The 22614-nt window shown below is 50.5% G+C and overlaps 3 protein-coding genes across 3 annotated transcripts; 1 reads left to right on the forward strand and 2 right to left on the reverse strand.

The window, feature by feature from the left end:
• Positions 1 to 28: 28 nt before the first annotated feature.
• On the reverse strand, positions 29 to 1382 carry npb (neuropeptide B). The gene is made up of 2 exons (XM_023816962.2): positions 940 to 1382; positions 29 to 425 (listed from the first exon to the last, which is right to left on the reverse strand). Exons 1-2 carry the CDS (start codon positions 1204 to 1206, stop codon positions 297 to 299), a joined length of 396 nt encoding a protein of 131 aa, XP_023672730.1. The 5' UTR covers positions 1207 to 1382; the 3' UTR covers positions 29 to 296.
• Positions 1383 to 2776: 1394 nt separating this feature from the next.
• On the reverse strand, positions 2777 to 8602 carry sgsh (N-sulfoglucosamine sulfohydrolase (sulfamidase)). The gene is made up of 7 exons (XM_023816961.2): positions 8292 to 8602; positions 7783 to 7943; positions 7480 to 7585; positions 6372 to 6685; positions 5882 to 5963; positions 4943 to 5146; positions 2777 to 4174 (listed from the first exon to the last, which is right to left on the reverse strand). Exons 1-7 carry the CDS (start codon positions 8440 to 8442, stop codon positions 3615 to 3617), a joined length of 1578 nt encoding a protein of 525 aa, XP_023672729.1. The 5' UTR covers positions 8443 to 8602; the 3' UTR covers positions 2777 to 3614.
• slc26a11 (solute carrier family 26 member 11) lies at positions 8594 to 19028 on the forward strand. Its single transcript, XM_023816960.2, has 16 exons — positions 8594 to 8801; positions 9225 to 9751; positions 10472 to 10664; positions 11430 to 11515; positions 13041 to 13120; positions 13492 to 13634; positions 13743 to 13921; positions 14477 to 14549; positions 14674 to 14724; positions 14916 to 14976; positions 15072 to 15127; positions 15217 to 15357; positions 15465 to 15592; positions 15810 to 15909; positions 16358 to 16491; positions 16732 to 19028. Exons 2-16 carry the CDS (start codon positions 9521 to 9523, stop codon positions 16837 to 16839), a joined length of 1764 nt encoding a protein of 587 aa, XP_023672728.2. The 5' UTR covers positions 8594 to 8801; positions 9225 to 9520; the 3' UTR covers positions 16840 to 19028.
• The last annotated feature ends 3586 nt before the right edge of the window (positions 19029 to 22614 follow it).

Consider the following 22614-nt stretch of genomic DNA (forward strand, 5'->3'; position numbering starts at 1 on the left):
TTTAAGCACAAACTCCATGTACAAAATATTTAATGGTATGTAAATTTTAATAAAAATAAAGAAACAATCCTTGAGAGCGCTGCGCGGCAGTAAACAACGTATGATCATTTAATAGTGTACATTTGGAACAGAGGGGAAATTGGTGCGTGGGCGACGGATGGGGATTCATACAGACATTCGCAACATACCATACTTTGGATTATTTTTAAAGGTTGCTAACCATCACATTTGTCGCGTAAAATGAAACATTCAACGTGATCGGTCCATCGCGACAGTACTCCGGGGGTCGGGGGGGCTCAGGCGCCGCTGCAGTCCCTGGAGTCCAGCGACAGGATCACGTCCGCTTTGCACTGAAAGGTGCTGGTTCCGTCCTGGACGAGCTGGCAACTCTGCAGGTTCGGGGAGATGTCTCTCACACACACCGCCTGCAGAGGGACAACAATATTTGGATCAGGCAAGAAATCAAATAAGGACACAAACCACCTTAAACCTACCATTTTTGTTTACTGATAATTTGAACAATATATCTTTGCCTGAATTAGGAATTTGCGGATTTTATCCAATGGTAGCGACAGGACCAGTTTTTTTCTTAATGTTCCCGAAACTTTTAGAGATCATTTATAGATACATTTGACAGTTTGTGTATTTACTCACTTCAAATTGGAATTTCAAGGAAACATTCATATGTTTAATACACATCAGACATAGGCTATTGTACCGTAAAACTATTTGGTCTTTCAGAAAGTTGCGTTAGCCTAGATCCGGCTGAAGGGAAAGCAGATTCTCCTCGCATGCAGATGCACTTTCTCTGACTTTAAGCATAAGTTATTTTTTGGGGGTTGGAGTAAAAAATGACAAATCAAAACATTTGTTTTGGTCCACATACAGTCGTTAAGCATAAGTCTTAATGTCGGTGCCATTGCGTATTATGGTACTCACCAAATTTTTCAGAACGGCGTTCTGCCGGCTTCCGAAGTCCGCAATCACGCTGTTAGCCGCCGTCTCTCCGCTGTCCGGTTCGGGCTCGGATCTTCTGATGTAAGGCGACCTCCGAATGCCGGACAGCAGACCAGAAGCTCTGCCTACGGAATAATAGCTCGGACCGGTCGCCTGTTTGTACCACGCCTCTGTAGGATGGCAGGAAATGAGCAGGGAGATCGCTACCACCACCAAGGCGAACTTGACGGACTTCTCCATTTCTAGCATTGCGCTGATCGCCCTCTCTCTCTTTTTCTCTGCGTCTTTTGACGGCTGCCCCCAAAAGCCAGCGCTTATATAGGCGAATCGCAGTCGTGATCACACTCGTCAAACTTCACGGGACTGGGTGATTTACGTTTCCGCCTTACCGAATTGCGACCTGAAATGTATCGATTGGGAGGGGGGGGGGGGGGGGGAGAAAGGTGGTAATGTCATAAATATACTTCCTCCCTTTTCTTTGATGATGGAATATTTTCGCACAGACCTGACATTATGGTCACGACCGGGCGTCAGCACTGTCTCGGCGCAAATTCCGGTGACGCCGTCGCTATTTCATCCGTACCCCCCAAAATACCAAACAAAACACTTGCCAAGATATTCCCAATAAGTAATATTTCCAAAATGTCAAACTGAGTTTGAGGGATGCAGGAAATCTGAACCACTCCGTTATTTAAACCCGCACATTTGTTATACCTCTGATTCATCCAGCAACACTTAAAAACAAAGAACCCATGCCTTTGTACTGTAGGACTTGGAAAAATATATATTTATAATAACCGACCTGTGCTAAACGTTTGCTCTGGCTATACGCGTTTATATTTTTCTTTTATGCGTTTTATTTCAAATGCAACTTGAAGCGAACAGGTTAAAGCAAATCGTAATCCATACCGATCCACTTTTGTTTACTGATGCTATAAACCTGTCAATAGAAACAAAAAATACTTAATGAAACGAAGTGCCACGCTAACTCATTAGAATAATGAGCATCAATAGGTAACGAAAAAAAATCAGAAATGACATGGCGCATTTGCATTACTGGGTAACGTCACCTTCGGAGAAATACTCAGAAAACATCATACAGTGGAAATAATAATACAAATATTTTTATTAGCGCTTTTCAGGAACCCAAGGTGCCAAGTATAGTACTCTAGAAACTGAATATAAAATATAGATTTTTTTATCAGATTTTGAAACCTGGAGCTGAGTGTGACGTGCGTACTATCATATTTAAGAGAATGAAGTTGGACACCCAAATCGTAGGCAGCCGGGGGGATGTGCAGAGCGAGCGGATGACAGATATCGAAGATGCTGCGAGATGTGAAACGCGCATCAAAAAAAGTGTGAAAAAATGTAAAACGCCCATCATTTAACCAGAAGGGAAACTGCTTTAGAAAGGCTTTGGAAGTCCTTAATGCGTTAGCTTAAAATGAAAAAAGACGCTTTTATACACTTAGAATCAACGTTGATCCTACATAGGACTGAATACATGTGTCCCGTACCTCTTGTCTAACAGCAACCTTGAAAACAGCATCATTTAATCATAAATACCCAAAGAGCCCGCGACCCCGGCGTCCCGCGTTGTCTAAGGAAGGCGAGGTCAGTCACTTAATTGGCGTCTGGCGCCCACATCTACGTCTAATTCCGCTCCAACAAACTTAATTAAGGACACTTGAGCAGAGTGATTAAAAATAAGGATCTAGATACTTAACCTTTTGACGATGGCAAAGAAAAAAAAACCCTGATAATTAACCTTTAACGGTTTTTTAAATCGTGACAAAACGGATCTTAGAAGAGGATGTTTGTGAAAATAAACAATTTAATGCCTTATCACATTTGCCTTGCGCAAATTATACAACACGGACAGTATTAAAATCAGATTAATCACTTATTAAGCAACTTAATAGCTCCTGTAATTTCAGGGGCTAATCAGATGTAAAGTCATTCTTCATATCTCCATTTGAAGCGTTATTTGAAGACAGGAACAGTGCTACACTATAGCGGGATTTTTAAACACAGCTGCCCCCCTTGACTTCAGAAGGGTAAAGCTGCTGTAAACGGCACAAGGTTCAGGCATGAAACTGCCCTGGTATTTAAAAAAAAAACCAGAAACAACACTTTGAACTTCCTCTGCCGCCCCCTGGAGGACGGGCTCCCCCATTGGGTTTGGGCTTCCTCTGCCGCCCCCTGGAGGACGGGCTCCCCCTTTGGGTCTGGTCAGGGTTAGGGCTTCCTCTGCCGCCCCCTGGAGGACGGGCTCCCCCTTTGGGTATGGTCAGGGTTAGGGCTTCCTCTGCCGCCCCCTGGAGGACGGGCTCCCCCATTGGGTTTGGTCAGGGTTAGGGCTTCCTCTGCTGCCCCCTGGAGGACGGGCTCCCCCTTTGGGTCTGGTCAGGGTTAGGGCTTCCTCTGCTGCCCCCTGGAGGATGGGTTCCCCCATTGGGTCTGGTTCCTCCCAAGATTTCTTCCTACTGGGGAGTTTTTCTTGTCACTGTCGCCTCTGGCTTGCTCACTGGGGGCTTTGGGCAGGGACAATGTAAAGCGCTTTGAGCCAATGTAATGTGAAAATGTGCTATACAAAGAAAATGGAATTGAACTGGAAAAAAAAAAACAGGCCGGGGGGGGGGGTGGGGGATGTGTCACAGGTCGTTGAAGAGCGGCTGGCACTGCGGGCTCAGCTTGGTCTCTAACACCCCATCTGGGGCACACACCCAGGGGTCCGAGGTGTCCCACTGCCACTTGAGCAGCTGTTCCCGCAGGCTGCGCAGGGTGTCGGCGTGGTCGGGGTCCGGCGCCAGGTTCCGGGTCTCGTGTGGGTCGTCCCGGATGTCGTAGAGCTCCCAGCGCTCTCGGTAGTAATAGCTCCTCAGCGTCTTGAACCAGCCCGTGGGCAGCCCCGCCTGCGTGCGCTTCAGCAGGTCCTGGAAGGTGGGCGACACGTAGAAGTCCTGGTCTATGGGGAAGGGCATCTTGTAGTTGAGGTTGTGCACTAGGCGGTAGGGCCCACGCAGGATGGTGCGCATGGGGTAGGACATGGTGACCTCATGCAGGCTCTGGCTGGCAAACACCGTGTCCCAGGGCGGCTCCGAGCTCAGCGCTGGAAGCAGGGATTTCCCACTCAGCTGCACCGGCTGCTTCCGGAACAGGCTGTAGGCCGGATAGGGCACGGAGAACCAGTCCAGGAGGGTGGGTGTGATGTCTGGGGTGGGACAGGGGACACACACACGGTTTCAGGGGGCTGCCTGTTCATATTCTGGGGGGGGGGCCCTGCTAAGTGACTGACTTTACGCGTCTCACTCATGGCATGAGGCTGCTGAAATCCACAGTGGGAGGGGCACTGCCGGTCACATGCTCAGCTCTTCCGCTTCCCATTGGTGGGTGTTTTGCTCCCATTGGATTAAATCAGGCAGTGAATCCTCATTACATGTGGGTCCAGAGCCTCATTTCTCCCATGGCCATTAAATAACCATATTAATAAAATGTGAAAAAAAAGCAGCTATAAGACCGGATTTGAAATTCATTTCAAGGCCATATGAGTAATAATTACAAAAGTAGTAAATAAAATACAGAATGCAAGACACATTTCAGTTGGTTAAACCTAAATTAGCTTTTTTTTAAAAAAAAATAACGTTAGTTTTGAAGTAATCTCCCGGTTACCGCCGACAAAACTATGTTATGGTATCTAGCGCCATCTAGCGATCAGTATGCGCTATGCCATTACAAAGTTGCAACACACGCACAAAAAAAATCACCAACTGCTGTTTAGAATACAAAAATAAAATAATGCTTCTCTGAGGCTTGAAGAGACTTGGTCAGTAATATACTGCGTAATATACAAATAACCCTGGAATACTGGTTAGCAGCAGTGCTAATTCCTGGCTAGTCACTGGGCTGCCCCCTGCCTACTGTATGTACCTCTCTCACAGTACAGGTCTATAAAGCAGTGCATAAGGCAGAGTGCGCTCACCCAGCAGACTGACGTAGGCCTCGCTGGTCCCCCCCCAGCGCTGCCTGTGCTCCGGGGATGAGAGCAGCATAGGCTCCGCAGTGCCCGACCAGTACAGGTTGGTCCTGCCGTTGGGGAAGGGGACGCCATTGTCGGAGCTGTACAGGACCAGCGTGTCGTTCTCGAACCCGGCCTCCTGCAGCTCCTTCAGCACCAGGCCGATTCCTGCCCAGGAAATGACACGGGATCCGACCTCAGGCAGAGCCAAAGCAGCGTGGGGGGGTTTCCTCAGGGGAGGGGCTAATCCCAGATATTATTAAAAGCATTTGTCACACTCAGACGCTTCATCTCCACAGGGACATTTAATAATGTTTACAAATTGTGGACCCCCACCCATTTTCTGAAAACCACTAGTCCTAACCAGGGTCACGGAGGGTCCAGAGCCTATCTCGAAGGTTACAGGCGCAAAGCAGGGAACAACCAATCGCAGGGCTCACTCACGCACCAGTCACTCACTCACGCACCAGTCACTCACTCACGCACCAGTCACTCACTCACGCACCAGTCACTCACTCACGCACCAGTCACTCACTCACGCACCAGTCACTCACTCACGCAAGCACACCTACAGGCAATTTTAAGTGTATCACATTCACTGTGAATTTGGGCTTCGTCCCATTTACACGACTTAAGTGCAAGGCACTGAGATACTACACACTTTGGTGATATAAGTTGGCATTGGACGCAAAGTGTGCAAGTGTATGTGAAAGGCTTGAGTGCCCAGACATTTCCTGAAAACAATGGGACACACTTGATAAGAGGTGAACAAGAAACATGCTACAACTATGTTATCATTTGTTTTGGTTGTGTTTAGGCTTGTCCTTCACTGTAGCCTAAGCTATGCAGTCATGTGACCCTGGTGCTAAGAGACAGCCAATCAGGGCCGCCCTCCGTCCTCACCTTGATCCAGCCGGCTGACCGTGGTATACTGCGCGGCGAGGTCGGCACGGGCAGCTGGGGTGTCGGGGGTGAAATAGGGCACCTGTCCGGCACACCGGATGGAAACAGAGAGCAGTTACAATCAGATCAATGACCAGAGCAGAACCATCTTCCTGCATGAAGGATTCGGCACAGCTGCCTGATGTGGCCCGACTCCCCCTCTGGGCACCTGGTGTGATGCAGTCTATGGCCCAGAACTCAACAGAACCAAAATGAACACAGTGAAGACCCAAGATGTGAATCTGTATGACGTCAGTCTGACCAAACTAGCAGGACAAGTAATAATGTAACGTAATAATGAACTTGCATTAAATTCTAGGGATACCTGTGTTCTGCTGTCACCTGACTGGATCAGACACTAGATTGGGACAGCACCCCCCCCAACACACACTCCACAGAATGTCCCCCCGATCACTGGAAGGTTTTTTCCAGGAATGCCCCCCCCGCTCACCTTGACCTCCTCCGGGGTGTAATGCCGAGGTGTCCAGTCGGGGATGCGGCCCATCCCGCTGTCGCCGTTTCCGAACTTCTCGCAGAAGGGTCCGTACTGCGGCTGCGAGTGGCCGCAGCGGTGGGGGTCGTGGAAAGCCACGTAGAGGAAGAACGGCTGCTGGTCCTCATGCCGCGCCTGCAGGAACTTCCTGACCAGCAGCTTGATGCGTGTGATGTTGCGGCCCACCTGCAGAACCGAGCCGTTCTCCTCTGTGTAGGCGAAGTCGAAGGGGTACACCTCCCCCGGACCGACGTGCTTCTTCCCGATGATGCCTGCGGAGCAGGGACCCCCCAGGACTAGATCAAAGTCCGTACCCTAGGGAGGGTTCTCACAGCGACAGTGCTTAGCACCACACTTGTGGGAGTTTTACTCACACAAAGATGTTCTGAGGGCAGAACAAAAAATGATTGGCTATCTCTCTGAACCAATCAGATTTTAGAAGAGGTGTGTCCAAGCAAGTAGTGGATGCAGGACCAACCAGTCAGATGTCTTGGTCCCACCTCCAGAGGTAACCAATCATTTTTCATTCTGTCATCAGAACATCTGTGTAAGAAACTCTCATGAGCTTACCACCACCCTAACCATGCATTTGCTTGGGGCCCCCTGTTGGCCACAAACAGTCACTACACTAAAAATTAAATATACACATTCTTTATATAGGAGATGCTGAAGCAGCATGTTCTGCCAACCAGCTAACTAACTATGACTTTTTGACTCTACTGAGTATGAGTAGCTATGTATTTAGTTTTTGAAACATCTGAGGGAGGGGAGGGGAGAGCAGGGGGCCCAAAATCTCCCCCCTGGTAGCTGTGCTGAGGCCCCTTCGCCAAACTGCACATCATTTATTCTGTTTGCTTTAGCGGACACTGGTCAGACTGACCGGCAGTGCTGACATTTTTACAAACGGAAATGTACCAGGCAGGTGGAGGTGCTAACCTACATCTATGGGTCACTGTCCTTACACACACACACACACACACACACACACACACACACACACACACACACACACACACACACACACACACACACACACACACAGGTTGCCTTGCTGTCTGGAATGCACCTGTTTGGATGTTGGCTTGCCCCAGCAGGTAGGGCAGGCTTCGGATTCCATCGAAAGAGTTGAAGTGATGGACATCCTGGTGCAGGCCGTACATTCCATTTTGGTGCTGATTAGAAAACCACAAGTTATTTTGCCTTATGATACAATATGGTGCGATTTTAAATGTTGTGCCTGATGAATATGTATTTATACATCGGTTGCCTGGCTCTACAAGAATCACGCTACTGCCGTTTCATACCCAAACCCCTTATTTTGCTGCTGTACCCAGAGAAGCGTAACGCCGGACGGGAGGGGGGTGCATACCTGCGGCAGGCCGGTAAGGATGGCGGAGCGGCTGGGCGAGCAGCTGCTGACGGAGGTGAAGGCGTTCCGGAAAATGAGGCTGCGCTCGGCAAGGGCCCGGAGGTTAGGGGTGTGAACAGCGGAGTTGTTGTACACCTCAGTCTCGAAGCCCGCGTCGTCGGCTGCGATCAGTGCAAAATGATGAGTGCTGAGGTCGGATTAACGCATCCCGATGGAACAATGTACTTTTTGTGCAACTAAACTGACCCACATAACTCACTATGACTCAGTCAGTGACATATCTATGCTTATGCATCTAAATCCCAGGTGATACGAAGTCAAATGCAGTTTTAACCAAAGAATCAATAAGATAAACATATAAGATAATCAGTTCGTGCTCTGAAAAAAACTGTCGACCCCCGTTATAGTAGATAATCAATAGTGCAGCTTTCGGTGCTCACACATCGTATTGCTAGTAAGAAACCCGGCCTGATCATGTGCTCCTACGTCAACAGCAGCGCAGTAATTACCTATAATGAGAAGCGCGTTTCTCCTCTTGGAGAGCCCAAGGTTGCACAACAGAAATAAGGCAAGCAGGAAACACGGGGCTTTGCTGCTCGGAGCCATCGCAAAACACGTTGCAAACTTCTCAAAACTTAACCGATTCGATGAATCAGTCATCGTAGGTATTTGCCGAACATAAACGCAAAACCCCCCTCCCTCGTTTATTCGAGATCTTCAGCCGCCTGTATGTATTTTCGTGTTTAAAGTCCATCCACTTCCCTACGCTGCTATAGCTGTACAACCGAGTCCTGCTAATCACATGACCGCAGTCACGTGACTCCGGCGTGACGTCAGAGCCTGTGTGACAGAACAGGGCTTTTTCACACTTACGGATCATGGAAGGAAGTGGTTATGTCGAGGCAGTGATTAAAAATATTAATATGTACCTATAGTCAAAGTACATAAAGAAGCGAAAGAGGATATTTTCGGCACAGGCCAAGGAAAGTTGGAGAAGTCGGACACAAATGAGGCATGAGGTAGATTTGTGCTGCTTTTGATTTTATCCTTTGTTCTTTTTTACTAAAGTCCCTGAATAGTGATTTTGCGGGTTAAAATGAAATGTAGGTAAATGTGTAGTGTGATCGATTATTAACGTTGAATGCGAGACGAACCGGTCAAATAATCATAATGAAAATGGGTAAAAATAAGGGAAAAAATAACAAAAAGACGACTGTCATTTTAATAATAAGCATCAGGTGACGGCGGGAATTAAAAGGCAATCCGTAGACTCCCGTAATGAAGTAAGCGAGAGTGTGCGCTTCAGCCGCCCTGTCATGTGACCGCCGGGATGCGGGGACAGCGACAACCGACGCCGGCGACACCGGAGCTCTGCGCGCCTCCTGCATAATGCAAAAGCCGCAAAGCCTTTTACGGTGTCGGGTCTTTTTTATATCTTCTAGGGACGTGACGCTTGAACTTCACTGAAGACGGACGTCTGAAGGCACCTGCACCCCCAGTAAAGCACCGACAAACAGTTTGTTTCTGTACTGACAGGAATGTACTTTTACTAACTTTTTTCCGTGAATGGTGATGGAGAAAAACGTATGAAAACGTACTTAATCGAGTAATAAAGGAATTATGAAGTAAAAGGAAACTGAGAGACTATAGTGGCAGATTGCTTTCAGCCTGTAGCAGCTTGCTTATCCCGCCCCCATCGGATGCCGGCCGGTCCCGGCACGTCGTGCCGGAGTGAGAGATGATGGAGCCGCTGACGGATCGCCCTCTCCGGGGCGACGGCTCCGTGTGGGAGAAGGCAGCGACGTGCTGCTCCTCCGCCGGCCTGAAAACGCTGCTGCCCATCCTGGGATGGCTGCCCAGCTACGAGCTGTCCTGGCTGCGCATGGACCTGATCGCCGGCATTACCGTGGGGCTCACCGCCGTGCCCCAGGGGCTGGCTTACGCCGAAGTCGCCGGCTTACCTGTGCAGGTAGGGAGCCATTTTTCAAACCCTAATCGTCTCTGGCTGAACTGAATACTGAACCATAATCACTGAAAGTACAGTACCATTTTACTACCCAGAATAGTTCCGTCATAAACATTACAGTCGCATTGTATAATAATTCAGTGTGGCGCGGTATCTCATTGCTCAGCGATGTGGCTTCACACCTCCGGGACAATTGGTTCAGTGCAGTCCGAGTGGAGATTGAATGTCCTCTCTGTGTTTCCTTTTTTACTTCAGTTTCCTCCCACAGTCCAAAAGGTGTGATTAGGTGTGTCTCTAAATTGTCCTTTGTGTATGACTGTACCCTGCAATGTACTGATGTCGCATCCAGGCTGTCCCTGTCTTCATGGCCTGCATTTCCTGGGATTGGTTCCAGGCACATAAAGATCCAGTTTTGAATAAGTGTTTATGGAAGATTGTTTGGCATATAATGGTTGACTTATCATTTCAGCTAACCCAAGTGTACATTGAATTGAAAGGCTTTTATGCAGAGTCTTAACAACATAATGCAGTTTAACATTTGTGGTTCATAGGTGTGAAAGGCTTAGGATAGGTCACACATTTCTGACATAATCAGTCATTATTTCCTCAGAGAATCGGTAATCTGAAAACACGGAGTCTTGAAAAGGTATCTGAGCTTTTTATTCAAAGAGTTAAGATCTAATTAGATGTGCTCTGTCCTGTGTTTCCTCCCTCCAATCTCAGTATGGTCTCTACTCCGCGTTCATGGGCGGGTTCGTGTACTGCATCTTCGGCACCTCCAAGGACATCACGCTGGGCCCGACCGCCATCATGTCGCTGCTGTGCGCCTCCTACGTCGAGCAGGACCCCGTCTACGCCGTGCTGCTCGCCTTCCTCTGTGGCCTCATTCAGATCTCCATGGCATTCCTGAGGCTGGGTGAGGGCCTGACGCTCTGGGGGCGGGTCCTGCAAACTCTGGGGGCGGGGCCTGCAAACTCTGGGGGCGGAGTCTGCAAACTCTGGGGGCGGAGTCTGCAAACTCTGGGGGCGGGGTCTGCAAACTCCAATTTATAACTGGTCACATGTTTTCAAAGGTGCAGCAGTACAATATGTTTCTGGACTAAAAAGTGTATTTTTAAATATTTATTGAATGCAATATAACGTTCTGTGTTTGTTCCAGAAGATCCACAGATATTTTGCATAAAAGTTTTGATCTCTCGCAAAATCGTCTGAAACGTAGGGGAAGGGCTTCTCGTATGTAGATGAAAGAAACTTCCAGAAAGCTGCCCAGACAGGCAGGAAGTTGTTAGGTGGTTGTGCTCTTTCCTCTGCAGCCTGATTCTCCGCTGATATCCGGCAGTGCACTGCAGAGACACGGCGCCCTGCACCTTGTGTCTGTGTTTCAGTTCCTCTAAGTGACGTGTTTACATGACTACTCCAGCTCCTTAATGTTGCAAAATGAAAGAAAATTATTAGCGCAGCAAAAAGATGTGATCCCTAGCCTTGATAGGTCAAGGGTGTGACCGTAGTTCCCTATGTGGGTTCTAAGCTTGTGGTCACCATCTCAGCTTCTCTTTCTTCTGATGTTTCTGCTCATCATGCCGGGGGGAGGCTGTTGGGTTTTCCCATAATGCCGCACTGTGATCTTGTCTTGTGGGGAAGAGCAGAGATTCCTCTGACCCAGTGCGTCTGTGTCCATCAGGCTTCCTGCTGGACTTCATCTCCTACCCTGTCATCAAGGGCTTCACTTGTGCCGCGGCCATCACCATCAGCTTTGGGCAGGTGAAGGTGAGTTTGGCTGACTTTCCTCCACCAGATATGGGTCACAGGTCATAAGTTACAGCAGTGGTTCTCAAACTTTTTTTGCACCATGACCAAATTTCCACCGTGCCAGTCAGACTCTATATCAAATATAAGTTTAAATTAACGCTATGATCAAGCTCGCAGTGCACTCTGCAATTTACGCCAATCAATGCATAACGCAAGAATCTTATAGGACGTGCCAGTGAATTTAAAATTATAGGACGTGACTTCTTGGATTGGTTGAGCGTTCTTTAGTTTTGTACTAAGCAGTTGCACACGAAAGACCCGTTTATATAGGTTAATTCTAGGATTGGGGCTGGGAAATCTGATCGTGGGTCAACATGAGACACATACAACTCTGCCTCGCAACCCTTTCAGAACTTGATGTGACCCGAATTTGGGTTGAGAATCGCTGGGTTACAGGATGAGCTGGTGAGCCTGTAGTCATCTAGTGCAGTGTTTCCCAACCCGGTCCTCATGGACCCTCAGACGGTCCATGTTTCTGCTCCCTCTAAGCGCTCTGCCAGACAGTTCACATTTCTGCTCCCTCTAAGCGCTCTGCCAGACAGTTCACATTTCTGCTCCCTCTAAGCGCTCTGCCAGACAGTTCACATTTCTGCTCCCTCTAAGCGCTCTGCCAGACGGTTCACATTTTTGCTCCTTCCCAGCTTCTGGAGCAAAGAACATGGACTGTCTGCAGGTCCCTGAGGACCAGACTGGGAAACTATGATCTAAGGAATCTCTAAACTGTTGACTGTACCATGGTTACAGTCTCCTTACCTCCAAGGTATTGTTGATTCAAGGTTGACCGGCGTGATACCAGAACTTCTCTTCAATATGTTCTGTTTCTGCTATGGTCTGATTCACCACAGACGCTAGAGTCCAGCACAAAGGAAAACTGGTTTTGACTGCTTTCCAGTGCATGGAACCGCTGACGGACTAAAAGTATTTTCTGTACCGTCTGAGACCTGATGGTATTCACTACGGTCAGTGATAATGCCATGAGGGTCTAACGATCAAGTTATTAATTATCATCAGGAGTTATTAATTATCATCAGGTGGGGCAGCATGGCCGCCCAGTGAGCAGCCCTCTCACCTTCCACCTCCTTGGTTGTAAGTTTGAGTCCCACCTCCGTCTGTGTGTGGAGTTTGCATGATCTCCCCAGGTCGTAGGCATGGAATTAAGGTAATTGGCATCTGTGTGTGTATTGTATGCGTGCGTGTATGCCTGTGCGTGTGTGTGTGTGTGTGTGTGTGTGTGTTCGTGCGTGTGTGTGTGCTTCACAATAGACTGGAATCCCACCTGTGGTCCATCCCACCACCTGACCAAGTGACTGATGGACGGGTGGATAGTTAAGTCATTAATCATTAAGTTATTCTAGCTTTTTCAGTTTGTACCATCCAACATACAATGCAGTGTCATATGATCACGATGATATACTATTGAAAGTCCTCTACCGCACAGAAAGCATGTTTAACGGCCGCCTTTATTCTTGTCTTCTCCCTGCAGAACCTCCTCGGCCTTCAGAACGTCTCCCAGCATTTTTTCCTTCAGGTATACGACACCTTCCGAAAGATCCCCGAGGCCAGGTGAGCTCCTGCATTTTTCATGAAACACGGACAGCGTGACACCATCGCCCCAGCAACATGCGCTGAGTGTGATTGGGCCACGCTGGAGCCTGTCTCCAATCAGAGGCTTACGTGCCTGGGCGGAGGGGCCTGCTAGCCAAAGCAAGCGTGTTAGTGGATGGTTAGATGTTGATAATATGTGTTATTGTATGTGTCATGCGGTGAAATAACATATCTATTAACTGTGGGCTGCAGCAATACATTTGATTTAGTAATTAACACATATTAAGTATTATCTAAAGGTACGTGCTAATTGAGCTGCTAAAAACCAGCAAGCTGCTCCTGAGGGCTGATGTTCCAACGTTCTCCCCTGCCTCTCCTGTCCCTCTCAGGGTGGGCGATGTGGTCCTGGGCCTGCTCTGCCTGCTCTCTCTGCTCGGGCTGATGTTGATGAAGCGGTCCCTGGAGCCGAACCCCGAGGATCTGCCCGTCTGTGTTCGGCTTGCCCGGGGACTGATATGGGGCCTCGCCACAGGTGTGCACCCCCCCCCCCCCCCCGCCCCTATGTGAGACCCTTCCCTGTCAGTGCCCGCCGTGGTCCCGTATCATCACCCCCAGCTTTGCATTGGCCTTTCCCTTTCAGTACGCAATGCCCTGGTGGTGATCAGTGCGACCTTGGTGGCGTACTCCTCAGAAGCTGCCGGGCACCACGTCTTCACCATCACGGGGAAGACCTCCCCCGGCCTGCCGCCCGTCCGGGTGCCGGCCTTCTCCGAAGCCATGGTCAACGGCACGGCGCTCTCCTTCAGTGATATCGCGTTGGTACGTGTCCCGTGGGCATGTCAGAAAGCACACTAACTGTTACAAGGCGCTGGCAGACCGCAGGCACGCTTTAGGCGGTTTAGAAAGGTTTCGAGTTGAACGATGCGCAAAATGTAAACAATGCTTTAGGGGAGACTGACTGGATTTGGGGCCTTAGGGTGAAACAACAGGCTATTGGAAATATGCTACTAAAACATGCTAAACTGTGGTTCTCTATCCTACAGGGGAGCAGAACTGTCATAAAAACGCATATTGATGCCTGAAAATGCCATACTTTTTCTAACCCTAATCCTAGCCTCAGATTGCTAACCCTAATGAAAGTCTTGAAAAGTGGCTGATTTGGATGCTGATCTGACTGTGCTCAGGGTGACTGGTGCAGCTGTAGCAGGGTACTGTAATTCCTCTGATTTGGCATGAGCTGCGATGGGCGTTTTTATCCTACACGAATGTGAAAGCGATCTGTGGTCCCTTTTGGGGTCGAACATCACATCTCCCTTGGGGGACGGTAACGGTCCAGTTCTCTGTTCCGGGCCTGATGTGTCTCTCCCCTCCCAGGACCTGGGCGGGGGCCTGGCCGTTATCCCCCTCATGGGTCTGCTGGAGAGTATCGCCATAGCGAAGGCCTTTGGTGAGAAGGACTCCTTGGTCCGTTTAGCTTGAAGCTACAGCATCGATGTTGGGTGCAGTTCTTCTTTTGGGGGCGGGCTTTGCTGATGTCATGCCCTCTTGTGCCCCATCCCCCCACCCCACAGCGAGTCAGAATGACTACCGCATCGATGGTAACCAGGAGCTCTTTGCCATCGGTGAGTACAGAAAAGACACACCAGTGTGTTTTACTTCCTAAAGTCTCTGATGTTAGATGCCTTCACACGACCGATGGGCCAAAACAGATATCTAACTGCTGCTGATGGTGCTGTGTTCTTCGTTCTTTCTGTACCCACAATGCCCCTGGGTGCTGGACCCTCTCCCACGCCTGCCCCCCCTCCCACCGCAGGCCTCACTAACCTCATGGGCTCCTTTGTGTCGGCGTACCCTATCACAGGAAGCTTCGGAAGGTGTGTCGCCGTGGTGATGTGTGTTGCTGTGGCGATGTGTGTCGCCGTGGTGATGTGCACGTGTGGGTGCACTAATCCCTGTTGTGTTTTTCTAGGACGGCGGTGAACTCTCAGAGTGGCGTGCGCACGCCTTTAGGGGGTGTCTTCACCAGTGAGTAACGTCCTCCCGACGTGAAAACAGTCCTGCCCACAACAGCGGTGGCCGTGAACCCCCTAAACGTTTGCCTTTCCACCCCCCAGGTGTGATCGTGCTCCTCTCCCTCGCCTTCCTCATGCCGATCTTCTACTACATCCCCAAGGCCTCGCTGGCCGCCGTCATCATCTGCGCCGTGGCCCCCATGTTCGACTATGGCATCGCTCTGAAGCTCTGGAGGGTCAAACGTGAGCGAGCTGCCTGCTGTACCTCTATGTGTTTGTATGTGTCATGGGAAAGAGGTGGAGTGGCCACTTGGGGGCGCTGTCAGCATGACCTCTCCCCCCCGCCGCAGGGCTGGACCTCTTGCCCTTCCTGGTGACGTTCCTGGTGAGCTTCTGGGAGGTGCAGTACGGCATCGTTTGCGGGATAGCCATCTCTGGGGCTATGCTGTTGTACCACGTCGCCAGGCCCAGGCTCAAGGTAGACCGTCCGTCTGTCCCACAACTTCAGGGTGACTCTCTCTGTCCTCCATAGACATTCACTCGGGGGTGGGGGGGGCACAGCAGCACCCCGCTGAGAATGCCTGAGGATGCAGTGGCTCAATGTCCACTCCTGTAACTGCAGTTTATTTAAGTGGCCAATAGGTGGCATCTGTCCCGGTGATCAGCTGTATGTGTTCCCCTGCTGTCTGCCACAGTTGCGTGACCATGGCGTGCTGGTGGTGGCGCTGGACAGCGGGCTCAGTTTCCCTGCCGTGGAGTACATCAGCCGGCTGCTGTACACAGAGGCCTTGACAGGTCAGTGCCCGCAGCAACCCACAAGTTTCACACCTCACACCTGGGTCTGAACAGCTGACCTACAGGTTATCCCAAAGACCTGCACACACACCGGCCCTTTGTGGGTAAGACTGGCTTTGTGGTTCTAATCTAAAAAACTGTTTCATTGCAATGAAAAGCCAATATAATTAAGCATTTTTAAATTTAATGCTAATTTAATGTGTCACTTACTTGAATAACTTGTATTTATTGTTAATTTAAATAAAAATAAATAAACACAATTTATATTTGTGCCCTTGGGCCTTTATAAACAAGAATCATTAGCTGGATGACTAAAGATTAAATGAATAACCAATCGATTTTCAGATGCTGTTCTGGCGTCCCTTTGGCTGTACAATTTTGGGTATAACTCTGAGAGTCATGTGATGTGTGAGTCATGTGACGTACTGCCTCCCCCTCCCCCACGCAGCCTCCCCCCCTCGGTCTGTGGTGCTGGACTGCCGGCACTTCAGCACCATAGACTACACAGTGATCAATGAGTTGCAGGACCTCTTACGGCAGTTCCAGCAATGTGAGGTGTCCCTCATCTTCACTGGCGTACCGGTAAGATTCCTGAGAAACTCTGTAGGGTGGAGCAGCACAGCCCAGGGGGACATGGATATGATATATGGAGGAGTAGAGTAAGTCGGTGAGGCCTGGTGTAGATCTATAGAGTAGGGCCCTGTAGAGTAGTAGTACACTATACACTATAGTAGAAAACAACATTTTTGGAAAAGTTTTTTTTCTGTGGTCACTTTCCTTTTTTGTCATAACAGATGTCTCTTTATGTTTCTATGGCGACAGCACACTGTTCTGGAGGTTCTGCTGGAGGCTGACCTGCCTGGCCTGAAACACATGGAGAGTGTGGAGGCGGCCCTTCAAGCCCTCTCTGCCTCCACCTCTTGTAACTGACACTTCGACCAGCCTATCAGGGATGGCTAGTGGGTGTCGCCGTCGCCGAGTGCAGGATTGGACAGGCCTCAGCATAAGCGATGGGGCACAGGACCAATGAAATCACGAGCAGTTGACTTAAGCTGTGGATTTTTACACTGATGCTCCTGTGTTGCTTTACCATTAGGGTTGCTCTGGTTTCATGCTTTCTTGGGTGTAGATTGGGGGGAAAATGTTGCTATTTAAATAGCCAAAGTAGCTGCAACATGCCACGGGCTTATGGCCCTGGTCTGGTCAAGGTGCTCCATCCTGGGGTGCCTAGGATCCCACTCAAAACACTGCCCTGGGAGCCCAGCTGAGTCAGCCTGTGATTTAGAGCAGTCCCAGGAAAAGCAGGGTATTGACTCACAAGCTTTCAACTTAGTGACAGCTCTCAGCGCCCACGACACGACTGACGCGACTGACGGCTCTCAGCGCCCACGACACGACTGACGCGACTGATGGCTCTTAGCGCCCGCGGCACCACTGACACGACTGACGGCTCTCAGCGCCCACGACACGACTGACGCGACTGACGGCTCTCAGCGCCCACGACACGACTGACGCGACTGACGGCTCTCAGCGCCCACGACACGACTGACGCGACTGACGGCTCTCAGCGCCCACGATACGACTAACAACTCTTAGCGCCCGCGGCACCACTGACACGACTGACGGCTCTCAGCGCCCGCGGCACCACTGACACGACTGACGGCTCTCAGCGCCCGCGGCACCACTGACACGACTGACGGCTCTCAGCGCCCACGATACGACTAACAACTCTTAGCGCCCACGACGCTACTGACAACTCTTAGCGCTCGTGACATGACTGACGCGACTGACGTGACTGACGGCTCTCAGCGCCCGTGACACGACAGACGCGACTGACGGCTCTCAGCGCCCGCGACACCACAGACGCGACTGACGGCTCTCAGCGCCCACGACACGACAGACGCGACTGACGGCTCTCAGCGCCCACAACACGACAGACGCGACTGACGGCTCTCAGCGCCCACGACACGACTAACAACTCTTAGCGCCCACGACGCTACTGACAACTCTTAGCGCTCGTGACATGACTGACGCGACCGACGTGACTGATGGCTCTTAGCACCCGTAACGTGACTGACACGACTGAAGGCTGTTAGAGGCTATTGTGATGTTGTGGGGACTTCTCAGTGACACACCCCCCATAAGTGTCACACACGTTCGCCATTTCTCACATTACGTCACGTTTCCAGTAAGCATTCTGACTAGAGTGACACTATACTTTACTGCACTTATGCCTTTTGGAGAAATAGACTGGAGGAAGTATAGGTGTGAAATCACAGTAACTACGCTAAACATTTTTTCTTGAACGTAAACTGGGTGCTGGTGCTAAATGAAGTTAGTTTGAGGGCCGGTGAGATGTCAGGAAGTGACTGTGGAGGATAAACTGTAGAAGTCACTCCCACCCGCAACATTTCTCCATCCAGAGTGTTGCGGGCAGAACGTGTAGTGAGGCTGGGGGTGTAGCTAGGAACTCCAGACCCCTTAAAAATCTCACCTGGGACCTAATAAAATTCATAATTTTACATATTGAAGGGCCACTGTGAAATGCTGGGGTGTCCATGGCTCTCTGAGGCCCCTGAAGTCGGGATACGGGAGTGTGTGTGTGTGTGTGTGTGTGTGTGTGTGTGTGTGTGTGTGTGTGTGTGTGGTATGGATAAGCAGGATTAGAAGCCTTGTACTGACTTTGTGATGTATGCATAAGAATTCAGGAGATTATGGGAAACTTTGCTCCTGTGAGAACCTCAGACACTAAATGACAATCGAGCAATACCATCATAAATTAGTACTAATACTTTTTTCATTGTAATTTTTATACCCAGTTATGACTTACCTTTCTCACACTTTTTACTGAAATTATTTTAAGTAATGAGGTCATGTATGTGATGATAAGGGTCTTTGATGTTCTTGCAGTGCAACAAACAGGGAGACACAAAACTTTTAAACACTTTGAACATTCCTGAAACTTTAAATGTCGTCTGGATTGTTATCTGTGTCCTGATTTAAAATCTGTACTGAATGTATTTAGTTTTGTGTTGTCTGTACTTGGTGTGAACATTTTGGGAAAACTAGCCTACAGATTAATACAGTTTGGAGTCCTTTATGTAAACAGGCAGGTGTAAGCAGTGTGTCAGCGTCATTTTGATGTTTCTGTTTGTGTTATGCTGTTCCTGGGCTTCCTGCTTTCGAGTTTTCTTTGCATACACGTTCAGGCCGTGGTAAACAGGGTATTTTTGGTAGCTTTTCAGTTTCTGTGTTGTTTCCTGAGGAAGTGGAAACGCTCTGAAAAACAGCTGCTTCATCACCCCGACACAAACATGGCCCCAGCCACTAACTCTACGTCGTTTATGCCAGTCGGTCCTATTTCTTGTTGGGGGTGTCTGTGCTTTACTCATGCTGTGAGTTGGGGGCTGCTTACCCATGTATTGTAGCTGAGCATGGTAACCCTGTCCGATGGAAGCAGGAGACCAGGCATGCAGGATGGCCGTGCTCAGCCGAAGGGGAAGATACTCCTCTGCTCATCCCTTCATTTCCATCATCACTGTATCCAGCTGGAGATGCTGAGCTGGTCCCAAGAGGACAGCAGGACAGCAGCAGGGTACTTGGGCACAAAAACACAGACACGGTTGATAGCACAGTTTGACACCAGGGGGCGCTGTAGAGTCACTGACTCACCCGAACCTTGAACCCTGTGCCTGTGGGGTGACCTCTGGCCGTGGCACTATGCTGTTTGGGATGGTGACAGGGATCTGTCTGGGGGGGGGTGCGAGTGAAGACACTGATAAAATTTTAAAAATTCCACAAAGAGGGATATTTTACTGTTTACTGAGAGGGAGGTAATAGACCTTATTGTCTAAATGCATGAAACATGCCGCTTATAAATGCCAGCAGGGGTGGGTTTGTTGTGCTGGGCCCCCCCAACCCAAGCTGTGTGGGGTGGGGTGGGGTGGGGGGGGCGGCATGCAAATAATATTGGCTACATTTTGGGGGATAATTTCGGTCTGATTTTTTGTAAAGAACACAGCAAGATGCTAAGTTCAGGGGTTTCTGATTAGCTCAACTGCTCCCTCTTCTGGAAGACAAAGTAAGTTCATGCTGACATATAGCCACAAGGTGGCGCTTTGGGCTTGTCCTCATCTGAAAATCCGACCTCCACTTTCTCTTCATAGAACTTGGGTGAGGCACGCGGGTCGGTGTTGACCCTGCAACCTGCTGGGTCTGGATCGCTGCTGTAACTGGGCATTGAGAACCTCAGCAAGCGGGGGTGCTGGAGGGGGCTGTCATGTCAGCATCAAAGCCCCAGGGGGCAGAACCGCTAGTAACAGCCAGCAGCAAGCAAATGGAAAAGTTCCTCTGTGCTTGTTTTCTTATCTGTCCTCAAAGGAAGTGATGTCAGGTCAGAGCATGAATTCAAATGGGGGCTCGGGGTCCTTGAGGTAAATGGTACCGGTGTCCAGCCCCCGGGGAGGGGGGGGGGGAAAGCTTCCGGAGCGTCATCGTCCACAATAGGCCAAGGAGAACACGTCTGGCCTCTGTTGGGCCAGGTGCCCCTTTAAAAACAAAAACAATGCATTCCATAAGTGATGTGGGGGGGGGGATTCCCTCAGGTACGTAAAAGATTGTGTGTGTGTGTGTGTGTGTGTGGGGGGGGGGGGTAATGGGTCTTCTACCCTCATAGTACAATATCATTTTAGTTGATTAGTTGATGTGTATTTTGGGTTATACCTTAGATTTGGACCACCCCCCCCCACCCCCCCCAAATTTGAAATGGTTAATTTATGGTTCTTTTACTCATGGCCTCCCTGCTATCGGCAGACTTGTTCGGTGTGAACTCACCCAGGAACAGGGACAGAGATGGTATCTTCTGTCTGAAACTTCCCCCCCCTCTATTACCTATAGGAGCCTGCTGGGATTAGGGACGGTGCCTCAGTGCCCAACCTCACCTGGAGAAATAAATTGGGTCTGAGATTAATGCAAAATTGATTTCAAACAACAGAGCTGCTGTGGGCCACAGCACAGGGTGGATCTGCCTTTTATGGGCAACAGTTGTCACTTGGTGTGTTGACACGGAAACGGTTGCTACAGGTCCCTGAGGCAACCATACCCACTAACAAGCGGTTTGAGGTCCTCTGCCTGCTGTAGATACAATGTGCATGACCACAAATCCTCCTGTCAACATTCAGTGGTGTTCAGTCCTGCCACACCCCCATGAATGTTCAGCGCTATTCAGTCCTACCCACCTCCCGTGAACCTTCTGTGTGAGCGGCGTTCAGTCCTGTCCCCACCTCCCATGAACCTTCTGTATGAGCGGCGTTCAGTCCTGTCCCCTCCTCCCGTGAACCTTCTGTGTGAGCGGCGTTCAGTCCTGTCCCCACCTCCCGTGAACGTTCTGTGTGAGCGGCGTTCAGTCCTGTCCCCACCTCACATGAACCTTCTGTGTGAGCGGCGTTCAGTCCTGTCCCCTCCTCCCGTGAACCTTCTGTGTGAGCGGCGTTCAGTCCTGTCCCCTCCTCCCATGAACGTTCTGCGTGAGCGGCATTCAGTCCTGTCCCCTCCTCACATGAACCTTCTGCGTGAGCGGCGTTCAGTCCTGTCCCCTCCTCCCGTGAACCTTCTGCGTGAGCGGCGTTCAGTCCTGTCCCCTCCTCCCGTGAACCTTCTGCGTGAGCGGCGTTCAGTCCTGTCCCCACCTCCCGTGAACCTTCTGCGTGAGCGGCGTTCAGTCCTGTCCCCTCCTCCCGTGAACCTTCTGTGTCAGCGGCGTTCAGTCCTGTCCCCACCTCCCGTGAACCTTCTGCGTGAGTGGCGTTCAGTCGTGTCCCCTCCTCCCGTGAACCTTCTGTGTGAGCGGCGTTCAGTCCTGTCCCCACCTCCCGTGAACATTCTGCGTGAGCGGCGTTCAGTCCTGTCCCCTCCTCCCATGAACGTTCTGTGTGAGCGGCGTTCAGTCCTGTCCCCTCCTCACATGAACCTTCTGCGTGAGCGGCGTTCAGTCCTGTCCCCTCCTCCCGTGAACCTTCTGCGTGAGCGGCGTTCAGTCCTGTCCCCTCCTCCCGTGAACCTTCTGCGTGAGCGGCGTTCAGTCCTGTCCCCACCTCCCGTGAACCTTCTGCGTGAACGGCGTTCAGTCCTGCCCCCTCCTCCCGTGAACCTTCTGTGTCAGCGGCGTTCAGTCCTGTCCCCACCTCCCGTGAACCTTCTGCGTGAGTGGCGTTCAGTCGTGTCCCCTCCTCCCGTGAACCTTCTGTGTGAGCGGCGTTCAGTCCTGTCCCCACCTCCCGTGAACCTTCTGCGTGAGCGGCGTTCAGTCGTGTCCCCTCCTCCCGTGAACCTTCTGTGTGAGCGGCGTTCAGTCCTGTCCCCACCTCCCGTGAACATTCTGCGTGAGCGGCGTTCAGTCCTGTCCCCTCCTCCCATGAACGTTCTGTGTGAGCGGCGTTCAGTCCTGTCCCCTCCTCACATGAACCTTCTGCGTGAGCGGCGTTCAGTCCTGTCCCCTCCTCCCGTGAACCTTCTGCGTGAGCGGCGTTCAGTCCTGTCCCCTCCTCCCGTGAACCTTCTGCGTGAGCGGCGTTCAGTCCTGTCCCCACCTCCCGTGAACCTTCTGCGTGAGCGGCGTTCAGTCCTGTCCCCTCCTCCCGTGAACCTTCTGTGTCAGCGGCGTTCAGTCCTGTCCCCACCTCCCGTGAACCTTCTGCGTGAGTGGCG

This window comes from Paramormyrops kingsleyae, chromosome 5 (genome assembly GCF_048594095.1).
Source record: "Paramormyrops kingsleyae isolate MSU_618 chromosome 5, PKINGS_0.4, whole genome shotgun sequence".
Classification (NCBI taxonomy): domain Eukaryota; kingdom Metazoa; phylum Chordata; class Actinopteri; order Osteoglossiformes; family Mormyridae; genus Paramormyrops; species Paramormyrops kingsleyae.

Coding starts and splice junctions, on each gene's coding strand:
- npb (XM_023816962.2), bottom strand. CDS start 1,206: ATGCTAGAAATGGAGAAGTCCGTCAAGTTCGCCTTGGTGGTGGTAGCG. Junction 426..939: donor ACGCCGTTCTGAAAAATTTG/GTGAGTACCATA, acceptor GTCCCTCTGCAG/GCGGTGTGTGTGAGAGACAT.
- sgsh (XM_023816961.2), bottom strand. CDS start 8,442: ATGACTGATTCATCGAATCGGTTAAGTTTTGAGAAGTTTGCAACGTGT. Junction 5,147..5,881: donor GGTCAGCCGGCTGGATCAAG/GTGAGGACGGAG, acceptor TTTCCTGGGCAG/GAATCGGCCTGGTGCTGAAG. Junction 4,175..4,942: donor GGCCTACGTCAGTCTGCTGG/GTGAGCGCACTC, acceptor GTCCCACCCCAG/ACATCACACCCACCCTCCTG.
- slc26a11 (XM_023816960.2), top strand. CDS start 9,521: ATGATGGAGCCGCTGACGGATCGCCCTCTCCGGGGCGACGGCTCCGTG. Junction 14,725..14,915: donor CCAGGAGCTCTTTGCCATCG/GTGAGTACAGAA, acceptor CTCCCACCGCAG/GCCTCACTAACCTCATGGGC. Junction 14,977..15,071: donor ATCACAGGAAGCTTCGGAAG/GTGTGTCGCCGT, acceptor GTGTTTTTCTAG/GACGGCGGTGAACTCTCAGA.